Below are 12,466 nucleotides of genomic sequence, written 5' to 3' on the forward strand. Positions count from 1 at the left end.
TTTATAATCGTACCACATACCCCCTACCCCCGCCTGCGCCACTGTGTCACACGGGTGGCGGCCCCCCCCCCCCCCCCCACACACCCCCCCCCCCCCCCCCCCCTGTCGGCACTTTTGCCGCTACCTTCACCACGCCTCCCACTACACGAAAGAGAAAGGCGGCTGAGGCGATTGCGGACGAGGCACTGCCAAAAGCCGCCCACGGCTTCCGGAAACTCAATACATCCGACAGGTTCTCCCACCAAAGCGAGTCAACAGCGACCACAACAGAAACCACAGAAAAAGAACGTCTCGGAAATTCCGACCTAAAGAACAAGCCCCCTGCGACACCCACTACCGCCAGCATGGACTCTGACGATGATTTCATGAGCGACGTCTCCAGCCAGGATGATTTCTTGGGTACCCAGGGCTCTGACGATGAGAGCTTGGGTGAAGGTACATGCCTGATCTTGCGTTGTTTATGTTTTGTGCGACTGTGTCTCGAGTATAGTGACTAACAGATATGCCTTGGGGAGCAGACTTCGATGATCTCGACGCCGGATTCTCGGACGATAAAGACCTCATTAAACATAAAAAGAAGCCATACGAAGTCGAGTTCAAGGTTCTTGCTCCTGCAGATATCGATCACGAACAGCTTGGCCAGGTCAACGAGGTTTGCGCCATTCTCGGACTGCCGCCTGAGTCGGCGGCGATTTTGTTACGGTTCGGCCGGTGGAACAAAGAAAAGTTGATCGAGTCTTATATGGAGCATCCGGAGCAGACGCTGGAGGAGGCTGGTCTTGGATCGAACTTTGAGGGGACCGCGAAGACCGAGTGCATCCCGGGCTTCATGTGTGATATCTGCTGCGAGGACGGTGATGACCTCGAGACGTATGCCATGCGTTGTGGTCACCGATATTGTGTCGGCTGCTATCGGCACTACCTGGCGCAGAAAATCAAGGAAGAAGGAGAGGCTAGTCGAATCCAGTGTCCAGGCGACCGCTGTAATCGCATCGTGGACTCTAAGTCGCTGGATCTGCTCGTGACAAAAGAGCTTCAAGGAAGGTGCGTGTTTATGCAGGCAATTCTAGACGGAAGCAAGAGTTCGCTAACACATCTCTCACTACAGATACCGTGAACTTCTAACTCGAACATACGTTGACGACAATGAGAACCTAAAATGGTGTCCCGCGCCAAACTGCCAATACGCCATTGACTGTGGGGTAAAGCAACGTGATCTCCGTCGCATAGTTCCCACAGTGCGATGTTTCTGTAAGAATGAGTTCTGCTTCGGCTGTTCCCTCAGCGACCACCAGCCCGCTCCATGCACCCTGGTCAAGATGTGGCTACAGAAATGTGAAGATGACTCCGAGACGGCCAACTGGATCTCGGCAAACACCAAGGAGTGTACCAAATGTAACTCGACGATCGAGAAGAACGGTGGCTGTAACCACATGACGTGCCGCAAGTGCAAGTACGAGTTCTGCTGGATGTGTATGGGTCTGTGGTCCGAGCATGGCACGAGCTGGTATAACTGCAACCGCTACGAAGAAAAGTCAGGCGCGGATGCTCGCAGTGCTCAAGCCAAATCACGTTCCTCCCTGGAGCGCTATCTGCATTACTATAATCGCTATGCGAACCATGAACAGTCTGCCAAGCTCGACAAGGACTTGTACCTGAAGACCGAGAAGAAAATGACTAGCCTTCAGTCACAGTCTGGTCTGTCCTGGATTGAGGTGCAGTTCCTGGACACCGCGTCGCAGGCCCTGCAGCAGTGTCGCCAGACCTTGAAGTGGACCTACGCCTTTGCATTTTACCTTGCGCGCAACAATCTGACCGAGATATTTGAGGATAACCAGAAGGATTTGGAAATGGCCGTTGAGAGTCTCAGTGAGATGTTCGAGAAACCAGTTGCCGAGTTGGCAGGACTCAAGGTCGATATCCTGGATAAGACTACTTACTGCAACAACCGCCGGGTGATTCTATTGAGTGTCACTGCTGAAAACTTGAAGAATGGTAAAGGAATCTTAGATATCATCTGAGTACATTGCTAACACCTGTTGCTAGGAGAGTGGACATTTAACATTGATTGGTAATTGACAAACCATCTTCAGCTTTCTCTCGCCGGAGACTCCGGACGAGATCTTGACGACGTGAACGACATCTATTTTTTTACAAGTTCCAGCATACCTTTTCCTTTCTCCATCATCCTTGACCATTAAACCGTTGAAATCATCGCCCTTGCACTGTTTCGCAACAGCAACGGCCAGATCTATCCATCTCCAAGGCTATCATAGGCATTTTTTTTGTCCCGCTTCCTCGAATTGGCTTGAATAGCCTGCATGTATCCTCATTTGATGGGGGCTTTTTTTGGGAGTGTTTTTCATCAGATTTCAGCTTCTCTTTCCTCATTGTTTTGAGTTCAGGCGCAGCGGTCTTTTACAGAAATGATTATTCTCAGGTATTATAGCAGGGTGAAATTCCCCCATTCAACGCACCTTCCCTTTGACCTTACTAAGCGTAGTGACTGCCCACATACGCTCCTACACAATATAAAGTGACTCTATCAGTCTCTAAGACAGCCCAGACTAATATACACCGCGTCCGACCTATCCCATGACTTGAAGTGCAAGGTTTTCCCGTGAGAAACAGGGGGCCGTCAGCAGGAACCAAGCCAATATAGCAGACCAGATGAGTTTAGTTCGCGGCTTGTAGGTCCACCGGGCCTCGGCATGCCCCAGTCACAGGTCGCGTGTTCTGCTTTCCCTTTGTCTGCCAAGTTCGTTGAAACGAGAGCCAAAGTTAATAATGCAATATGACATATAATATCAACCAAGCACACCCGGGTATGTATGTATAAAGGGGGTGGGTTATCGGGGGTTCCAATCGAAAGAAAATCCTTCTCGAAGACCAGGAAGAAGCCAAAGCTCCACCCAACATGAGTTAGGCGAAATGTGGTCAAGGGCGAAGACGGGTTTGTTTAGTAGCCATCTTATCTGATTGATTAAATCAGGTACCTGCGGCGTACCTGTACCGTTGGCGCTACACTGCGAAGGTACTGGTATGGTACTTTACATAAAAATTTAAGGTGCTGGCACCAGGATCTGCCCCCTAAACTCCGTCATCGGAAGTTTCGGAGATTTTTTACTCTTCCATTTATCGGTACTTACTTGTACGGGGTTTGACGCTATACAACATAGGCCTTTATTCTTGCCCGGAGCTGTACGGAATACGAGTTATGTAGTTCGGCCTTTTCTTGTGGTCGAGTTAGTCCCGAGGCATGGACGCATGGAGCAGCTGGAGGCCCCCGGAGTCTGGCCGCCGATTCTGAATAAGCCATGCATACATTCTCTAGGGCTACGGATTCCCTCTAAGGGATTGAAGTAAGGAGAATAAGTAATATAGAATGAGAATAGGTAGCAAATAGGCTCTAGCAGTCAACAGAACAGCAATAATAAGGGTTTTTAGAGTATAGAATACCTAATAATTCTAATAATCAAGCTGGGTGGATAATTTTCCTAGCGCCGTTTCCTGGTTTTTGTGTCCAAAACACCTAAATTTCCAATTATTTCCAGCTATTCCGTTGAAAGGAAAAAAAAAAAGTTCTTCTTACATTTCTTTGTTCATTTATTCTCCCATTTGGTTGGCTTTTTGTTCTTGTCGTCTCGTGTTGGCATTGTGCTGTTCCTTCCTCGGGATCTCTAACCTAATCCCTGTTTATCTCATCTTCACTTTTCCATTCCTCCGCCCTCCGCCGCAGTCAACTACCCTCCCTTCCTCTCTGTACGAACTCTTCATCTGCTACAGCTGCGCCTTGAGCTAGCGGAAGCTCCATGGCGGCTTCCGATCAAATCCCCGGGCAGGAATTCGAGTATGTCGCTCTTAGATCGGTTTTTTTTCCCCAGGCAATCGGGCATCGGGATCGCGGGAATGAACGAACACAGGGACAAAATCATCTTATTTTCGAGTGATATGATCTGCTCTGGCTATTGCTCGATTGTCCCTGTTGAGCATCCTGCTTTTTTGTTTGCCCTGTTGTCGCTCTGGAATTCAATTGTGTGGCCTAAGCTAATGCGATACACTCTGTTCTAGCTATGAAGCCCTTCCTCCCAACTATGGCCTCAGCCGGAATATGCTCGCTGGTGCTTTCGCCGGGATAGCAGTATGTTCACATGGCTGTCAACGGTGTTTGAGGATTTTGGCTGATCGGATTAAAGGAACACTCGGTCATGTACCCTGTTGACTTGCTCAAGGTAAGCTTAATTTTTGGTTGAAGGTGTTAAGACTTGGAAAAGGACTGAGCGCTGACTTGCAAACATCGCTAGACTCGCATGCAAATCCTGACACCTTCCGCTGGCGGTCTCTACACGGGATTGACCAACGCGGTCTCTACAATCTATCGAGTTGAGGGCTGGCGGACACTATGGAAGGGAGTCTCGAGTGTGATTGTCGGCGCAGGTGTGTATATCGCGCGAAGTCCCGGGTTAAAGATTCAATTTCTGATTCGCGATGATAGGTCCCGCACACGCTGTCTACTTCGGTACATATGAGATTGTGAAGGAAATGGCTGGTGGCAATGTCGACGATGGACATCATCCCTTGGCTGCCGGTAAGATTTTCGGAACTGTTGAATTGATATACTTGTGCAACAACTGACATGATATCGTGCAGCTATGAGTGGTTCGGCCGCTACCATTGCCAGCGATGCGCTGATGAACCCATTTGATGGTAAGTGACCCATGTGGCAATAAACCATGCCCAGCTAACTCCTCTCCAGTTATGAAGCAACGTATGCAGGTTCACGGCTCAGTTCACAAGAGCCTGGCGCAATGCGCCAAGACCCTCTACCGCACCGAAGGTCTCCAGGCCTTCTACGTCTCCTACCCCACCACACTTTGCATGACCGTGCCCTTCACGGCCACTCAATTCGTTGCCTACGAGTCGATCTCGAAGGTCATGAACCCCAAGAATGAGTACGACCCATTCACCCACTGCATTGCAGGTGGTCTGGCCGGTGCCTTCGCGGCTGGTCTTACCACTCCCCTTGATGTCGTAAAGACGCTCCTTCAGACCCGTGGCCTCGCCGAGAGCGCCGAGGTGCGGTCTGCAAAGGGTCTGTTCAACGCCGCTGCCATCATCAAGCGCCGGTTTGGTTGGTCTGGCTTCCTGCGTGGTATGGGCCCTCGGATTATATCAACTATGCCGAGCACTGCAATTTGCTGGTACGTTCCATTCCGAGACTCGGTTCTTTAATATCTGATCTTTACTGACTGCTTCTCCAGGACATCTTATGAGATGGCTAAGGCATACTTCAAGAAGCACCTCGACTAAATGAACGACTTGATCCTCTCGCATGTGGCTCGCCATGGGTCCCATCCCATGGACTTGCTACTTGTTCGATATACCACGTTTGTGTGTGCATCATATAATCTTACTTTGGTCTCTTCGGGCGACATGGGGTCTGTTCTTTTACAATATGTTATGGATTGGGGAGATTGGGCGGAGCCCAGCAACCCTCATTGTGGCGCATCCCGAGCCAGCATCGCTCGGGGTTTGATCTTGCATGTTTAGGGCTTTTCATGAAAAGCGTTTCGGCAATGTATAGTTTTGGGGGAAACGGGACACGGCCACTTTCGACTTCGGAGAACAAATCTGGTGCTTTTCTTTCTTATTCCTGGATACTTCAATGAATCTCTTCCATTCGATGTGTCCTATACTGTGACCGGCGTTGGAAAAACTCTGGTTCTTTATTTTTGTTTCCTGAGAGGGCTGGGTTCTCTTGTGGCATCACTATAACTTATGTTTTTTTAGTATCTTGCATGTACCCATAGACGTTAGGAATTAGAGATGATATCTTTTACTCAATTGATTTGTATAAAAATGCGACGATGTAGCTCACTGGACGCATGCAGTTAACTCCGAAATCGACGACGTCACGCGAAAAATCCTCCCCCTCCACCTACGGGAGATCATCGCTTTCACCAACTCCGCCAACTTGTCCGTGAAATGGATACAGGCGGGCCTGTATATTCCAAATGATGCGCCCACGGCCTGCGGATTCCTTGCAGAAGACGTACGACGAGTGCTATCTCGCGTGCTCCACCGCGGTGTACTTTGAGGGCCAGGTAAGTTCACTAGTCCGACTGCCGCTCCCCGATGCTCACTGTATCAGAACAACGAAGACGAAGCATTACGGTCCTGGAGAACCGCCCTCGAGACTGTCTACCATCACAATGCCCGTCGAGTACCGCCGAACTATACCCCGAAATCCGAAACCGAGAAAGCCCTGCAGGACTCCATCCGGGCGCTGGAGGTGCAATGCCGGGAACGAGTCGATCTACTGGGTGCTCTACAAGCCAGCAGGAGAGAATCTGCAGATGGTAGTAAAGAGAATGGTCCCCATGTGAAGGGCAAGTTAGCTATCATGCCGCCGCCATCGACTTCCAACACCCCTGGCTGGATTGGAGATGGAACAATCCCTGCTGTGGGATACACCGACCTTTCCAAACCAGCCGCCATTCCCGGTCGCCCTGTGCTGCCGAGGAAACCAAGCCATGAGCCACCACCAGCTTACGACGATGCTGGTCCAGCGACCCTCTCGGCAGCTGGCACGCCTGCACTGCGCGTGAACTCGAACTCTTCGGGCAAATCGAAGTCGCGTGGCTCCAGTCCCGAGCACCGGAAACCCATGTTGACAACACTGCGTAGCAGCGACGGCAAGAAGCACAGTAAGAAAGTCAAGGTCACATCAAAGAAGAAGGACTTGAGGCCTGCTGCTTCCACAGCTGCAGGCCTAGCATGGGGTAGCATCTATCGCTCTACATCGGGTAAGAAGCCTGTGAGTGATGCGGCTCTAGTCTCATCCCGACAAAGCGCCGCCCACGATCCTAGTTTCCGCCGAGAGTTAGACCCGAAATCTAGTTCGGGAGACGAGCCTCTGCAGCCGAGAATTCGCCTCTCCCGAGACCATCTATCCGCGGACCACATCCCTGCTACCCATTGGCGCGAGCCTCCTAGTTCATCATCTCCAAGGAGATCGTCTCCCAGACTACCTCCTCAATCGCCTAGTCAGCTGCCGCCGCCGCGGGGTCCTCGACCTCAACCTGGCAGCCCTAAAACACAACATCCTCCGCATTCAATGACCATGCCAAACCCGGCTGACTTTGCCTTTGCACCACCTAAACCATCCATCAAACCCAAGCCTGTGGCGTTACGATCTTCCCGTCAACCGACAAGCGATCCAATACAAGCCAGCAAGTCGGAGAATCCTTCTCGGAGTATGACGCCTCGGCCCGACCGTGAAGCACATTCCTCCCACGATAAGCCGCGGACAAAATCTGCACCCAGGCCTCCCAAAGCTAGCGAAACATCCCGCGCTTCTCCATCATCCCCTAGCGGTGATGATCTCCATCACGGTGTCGACCGGCTGGCTATCTCTCAAGGACATAGCCATAGTACGATACGGCGAAAAGCCCCACCAGTCAAACAAGAACAGACACCACTGTCAAGCGACCAAGAGTCTTCAGAGCATCGGAACACAGCAAGCGATGCAGAGGACGAGGATGAGGAAGACGACAGTGAAATCTTAAAAATCATGGAAAAGTTGCCTAGGGGCGTGGATCCCCAGTCAGCAAAGCAAATCCTGAACGACATTGTAGTACGCGGGGATGAAGTACACTGGGAGGACATAGCAGGCTTAGAAGGAGCCAAAAAGGCGCTCAAAGAAGCAGTCGTCTACCCATTCCTCCGTCCAGACCTCTTCTCTGGTCTCCGCGAACCAGCTCGCGGAATGCTCCTTTTCGGGCCCCCGGGCACCGGAAAAACCATGCTCGCACGAGCAGTAGCCACAGAATCCAAGTCAACCTTCTTCTCCATCTCCGCCTCAAGTCTAACATCCAAATGGCACGGCGAAAGCGAGAAGCTCGTGCGCGCCCTCTTCGGGCTCGCCAAAGCCCTTGCTCCATCCATCATCTTCGTCGACGAGATCGACTCCCTCCTATCAGCCCGATCATCTGGCTCAGAACACGAGGCCTCCCGTCGCTCTAAGACCGAATTTCTGGTTCAGTGGTCCGACCTCCAGCGCGCAGCTGCAGGCCGCGAACAAACAAGCCGCGAGAAGAAGGAAGGCGATGCTAGCCGTGTTCTCGTCTTAGCCGCTACCAATATGCCCTGGGACATTGACGAGGCTGCACGTCGCCGCTTCGTCCGTCGTCAGTATATCCCCTTGCCCGAACATCATGTCCGCGAGCAGCAGCTACGCAGGCTTATCAGTCACCAGCACCACGAGCTGAGCGACGCGGATATCCAGGTCCTGGTACAGGTGACAGAAGGTATGTTTCTTTCCCGTGTATCCTTTTTTTTTCCCATGCTCTAGTTCGTCTTGCTAATTGACATTACCAGGCTTCTCCGGCTCAGATATAACAGCTCTCGCCAAAGATGCAGCCATGGGCCCCCTACGTAATCTGGGTGAGGCCCTCTTACACACACCTATGGACCAGATCCGCCCTATCAAATTCGAAGACTTCGAGGCAAGTCTGTATTCTATTCGGCCTAGTGTGTCCCACGACGGACTCCGAAAATATGAAGATTGGGCAAAAGAATTTGGCGAGCGAGGTGGATAGAGTAGATTTGGATTTACCTCATCTTGAGCTTTTTTGGTTCTGCTCTGTCTCTATTTTACACCTCCTTGTCTGTGGGGTCCTTGTATCTTAGATAGAATTATAAAAATTCAATAGCGATTCTTCTTTCTTCTTCTGTTAGCTTGAACCTATATTCAAACAGCCAAATGTGTCAAATTTAAATTTCAGAGATATATATTTTGGAACCGACCTGACCCATCGACTGATAGTTTTACACTATAAACCAAAGCTCGGGGCATCAGCAGGTGGTTTCATTGTACATTTAGATATGAATTAAGTACAACCTGTACAGGGAATATATAGATCAACTCAACAACACCCGGATCTCTCCTGTTGTTCGAGGGAACAACGATCTCAAACTCCACTTTTCACCCTCGCCTTCTTCGTCCTCCTTCTCACTGGCTTCTGTCTTGCCATCGGATTTACCACTCCGGCCGCTGACACTAGCCCCGGTTCCCATGCCCACATCCACTGTTCCTCGCGCCTCGTCGGCGGCAATAATCATGCCTTCGACGAACTCGAAATCACGACAGAATGCTTCGACTGCATCCTCGGTGACGCTCTGGATAAGGGAAAGACTTTGTACGCGCTTCAGATTATCGGTTGCGTCCATGAGCGCAGATGGGAGGAAGTCGTCGAGTTGTTGGCTCGATGTAATCAGGGACTCTGGTTGGAAGGCTGGGAGATTGGCTAAATCGGCTAGCTGGGGTTTCTGCTGGTCTGGCTTTTCGGTCTTGTCTTCGGCGGTGTCTGAGAAAGGCTCTAGGGCCTCTAAGAGCGTTTTCAGACCAGAGGCCTCGAGGAGGAATTGGTGTTGGGTATCGAGAAGATCGTTGCGTAGGGTTGATAAGGCGGCAGAAATGGGAGGGGCGTGCGTGGAGCTGGCGAAGGGGAAGGGTGACACAGCTGCGCGGGCTGCAAGGAGTATGTTTGTGCGGTAAATGGACTGCGCTGTGGTGGTTTGGAGTTCATCGGATGAGGACCGGGCTAGTGTTAGGAATGGATCGAAGGCGGCCCGGAGGACAGAAGTGAACGGGTTCTCGTTGTTCGCGTCTGGAGATAAATCTTCTGGTCCGACGGACGATTCATATGTCTTCATCAGTACTTCCAGGCCTTCCAATGCTTCTAGCAAGAACTGTGGAGGCGACAGGTCGTCTGATGGAGTCAGGGCAATGTGATCGCCCGCTAAGGCGCTGATCTGGTCTCGCATCAAAGTCTCAAAGTGGCCAAGAGTGAACTTTTCTAAGCTCTGAATCAGATCCACCAAGTGCGATTGTTCGCCCACTAGTCTGGTGAAAGTTGTGCGGTAGAAGGACAGCAAGTTCACCACTTTGTAGCAAGTAACAGGGTCGTCATGGCTCTGAATGACAAGCTCTATTCTCTGCCGCAATGATCGAGACACTCCATTAAGATCGCGGTTGACCAAGTCACTAAGTGCCTTTTGGCCATCAAAGGCAACCGCCTGGCCCTCATCGATGCGCGACCAGGGCTCGCTACTGAGGCCGACTTCAATCCCGCGAGCGAGTTCGTCCCCGTCATCAACAAACAACGACTCGAGAGCCTCTCGCTCTGAGACAGTTGTGGAATGCACCCACGCAAGCATGTCACCAATGTACCGAAGTGGGTCATGCGCTGAGAACTCAATCGGTTTGACAGTGTGATCACCGGCGCCAGGCCCATTGGCCCCGGAAACAGCATCAGTCAGTGCATAGTGGAAAGCATCGGACAGCACATAGTCCCGCGCCTCCGCAAAGAAATCCAGACAGCTGTGGAATAGACTCGGGCGTTCTGCCAGCACTCGTAGAGCGCGACGGATCGTACTGCTTATGCGAGGGTCCTCTAGATTCAAGGACCTGAATTCTTTTTGGATCCATCGGTAGAGCTTTTGATATGCTGAGTTGAGGTTCCGGGTGCTCAGTTCCATCACCTCCATTCCCAGTCGCTGGTTCTCACCGCCGAGCAAGACTTCGCAATCGTGATGCACTTGCTTGACACGAGCTAGCACGTCAAAGAACCGTTCGTCAACGGGCTCCTCGGCCGATGTCAAGACTAGTAAATCCTCTTCCGGAACTAAGAAATGCTTCGAAAAGGCTTCCAACAGCTGTTGCTTGGTCTCGGTCTCTTTCTTCTGTGTCATCAGGGTGCTGGCCTCCTCGAGTACCGGCGTGGTATCCTGCTTCGCGAGGTTGATTCGTTTGCGCATATCGTCGCATGTCTGGTTAAGTGTTGAGACCACCGTTCCGATTCGTCTCAATTGCTGTTATTGCCATTTAGGAATTAGACTTCTGGACCCCAATCTCTAAAAGAGCAATAGGAGTCTCACCTCTGCCACTTTTCCAAAGTCCTTGACAATCTCCGCGTTGCAATCGACAACTTCTTTTTGCACATCTAGTCGTAGTTGCCGACGTGTTTCTGCAGTATTATGAATGCCCCTCAAGCTCAAAGTCTCGAGGGAGTCTCGAATGTCTGAGTCCGCATACGACGCCGACAGAACTGTTGTCAACCGATTGGTGAGGGCGTTCGGGCGCTGCATTGGCGGGGATAATGAAGATGATGCGGTCGGCGTATTAGCGCCATTACTGGTACTACCATTTGGTGGGAAGTAGCTGGTCATTGTTGTTTGAGCAAACCAGCGGGGAGTCGGCGAGGGGAAGTAGAGGACAACCTCCGACTTGGCGCATCGACCGCCTTCGCCGCATCTTATCGTCAACACATTACTCTACTTATTTCCCCTGTTGATTCGCTCAATTTATTCAGTTCTGGAATTGCATTGCTACCTGAACGTATGGATAGCCCACTCGTTTCGCCAGCCAAGGCCCGCCAGGCTGCTATTCAAGCTAAAGATTGGGCGTACGTGAACTCCTGGCTCAATCGACAATACGCGCCCAACCCAGTTCCCAAGTTCGAGCGCAATGAAGATACCCTACGTGTCCTCCTGACCCTAGCTGCAGCAAATGATGCTGCAGATGAAGAAGCTTCTCTGCAGCATTGCGCGCGCGAAGAGGCGGTCGAGGCATACAAACTACGGGAAGAGTTCGAACGCAAAGATCCCCATGAACAAGTGAAGAATCAACTCCTTGATGAAGTGGAAAGTTGTTTGGATGATAAAGGAAGATGCGATCTAGAGGACCTCGCCGACTCTGCCGTAGCTCTGGGCAATACCTTAAATCCGACCCCGGGGGATCTGGGGCAGTCGATTGTGGAGCTCACGGTGGAGGAGTTCGAGGCCCAGGAGCAAATTGCAAAGGTCGACACATTGCATCGGTATCTCCAGCGAGAGTTGGTACGGCTACAGACGGAGCTTGAGGAATTGAAGACCGATGTGGCGTATGAGACGCCTTCCGATACACAAAGCTTGACGTCGGAATGGATACGCGGCACGAAGACACTTGCGATCAAGGTTGGGGAATACCAAGATCGCATTGCATCATTAGAAAAAGTCCAACCCCGGGGGCCAACTATTGAAGAGCTGTTGGCGGAGGAGGAGAATGTTATCAGGATGCGGGAGACGGTCAAGGCTCTGCAAGGCCGCGTGAGGGCGTTCCATGATCTTCCCAAGGATACCCCAGGGGCACGGGCAAAGTATAAGGAGCTAGAACGCGAGCTTAAACAACTTAGGCGACAACGAGATTCAATGGTAGTATAGGCGGCACTAAAGCCAGCTTTCTACGTACTTTGGTCTTCCTTCTACAACGTTGGTCTACATAATGAATGAAGCTTCTCCCACTTGAAGATGTATTCAAAGAGCAGGCCCTCTGGCTAATAAAAAGCTGCAAATGGTAATGTCAACTCATGATGAGTCTTGGGTGCAGGGCTGCCCGCAAAGTCATGGAATGATCATGATAATG

At 51.3% G+C, this 12,466-nt stretch overlaps 5 protein-coding genes across 5 annotated transcripts; 4 read left to right on the top strand and 1 right to left on the bottom strand.

Annotated features, from left to right (window-relative positions):
* Positions 1–344: 344 nt before the first annotated feature.
* On the top strand, positions 345–2,075 carry LCP9604111_7522 (uncharacterized protein; the record flags this gene model as incomplete). Its single annotated transcript, XM_039075564.1, has 4 exons — positions 345–435; positions 519–1,044; positions 1,109–1,995; positions 2,047–2,075. The coding sequence occupies 4 exons, from the start codon at positions 345–347 to the stop codon at positions 2,073–2,075; spliced, it is 1,533 nt and encodes a 510-aa protein (XP_038926388.1).
* A 1,737-nt stretch (positions 2,076–3,812) lies between these two features.
* Positions 3,813–5,310, top strand: mrsA (putative mitochondrial carrier protein; the record flags this gene model as incomplete). The annotated part of the gene is made up of 8 exons (XM_039075565.1): positions 3,813–3,850; positions 4,072–4,141; positions 4,197–4,232; positions 4,305–4,437; positions 4,496–4,588; positions 4,651–4,707; positions 4,757–5,201; positions 5,262–5,310. The coding sequence occupies 8 exons, from the start codon at positions 3,813–3,815 to the stop codon at positions 5,308–5,310; spliced, it is 921 nt and encodes a 306-aa protein (XP_038926389.1).
* Positions 5,311–6,014: 704 nt separating this feature from the next.
* On the top strand, positions 6,015–8,600 carry LCP9604111_7524 (uncharacterized protein; the record flags this gene model as incomplete). The annotated part of the gene is made up of 3 exons (XM_039075566.1): positions 6,015–6,104; positions 6,152–8,309; positions 8,380–8,600. 3 exons carry the CDS (start codon positions 6,015–6,017, stop codon positions 8,598–8,600), a joined length of 2,469 nt encoding a protein of 822 aa, XP_038926390.1.
* A 322-nt stretch (positions 8,601–8,922) lies between these two features.
* cog6 (Golgi transport complex subunit COG6) lies at positions 8,923–11,232 on the bottom strand (the record flags this gene model as incomplete). The annotated part of the gene is made up of 2 exons (XM_039075567.1): positions 8,923–10,875; positions 10,942–11,232. The coding sequence occupies 2 exons, from the start codon at positions 11,230–11,232 to the stop codon at positions 8,923–8,925; spliced, it is 2,244 nt and encodes a 747-aa protein (XP_038926391.1).
* Positions 11,233–11,403: 171 nt separating this feature from the next.
* LCP9604111_7526 (uncharacterized protein) lies at positions 11,404–12,264 on the top strand (the record flags this gene model as incomplete). Its single annotated transcript, XM_039075568.1, has 1 exon — positions 11,404–12,264. One exon carries the CDS (start codon positions 11,404–11,406, stop codon positions 12,262–12,264), a length of 861 nt encoding a protein of 286 aa, XP_038926392.1.
* Between the last annotated feature and the right edge of the window lie 202 nt (positions 12,265–12,466).

The sequence above is a fragment of the Penicillium roqueforti genome (assembly GCF_015533775.1).
Source record: "Penicillium roqueforti strain LCP96 04111 chromosome Unknown scaffold_24, whole genome shotgun sequence".
Lineage (NCBI taxonomy): Eukaryota > Fungi > Ascomycota > Eurotiomycetes > Eurotiales > Aspergillaceae > Penicillium > Penicillium roqueforti.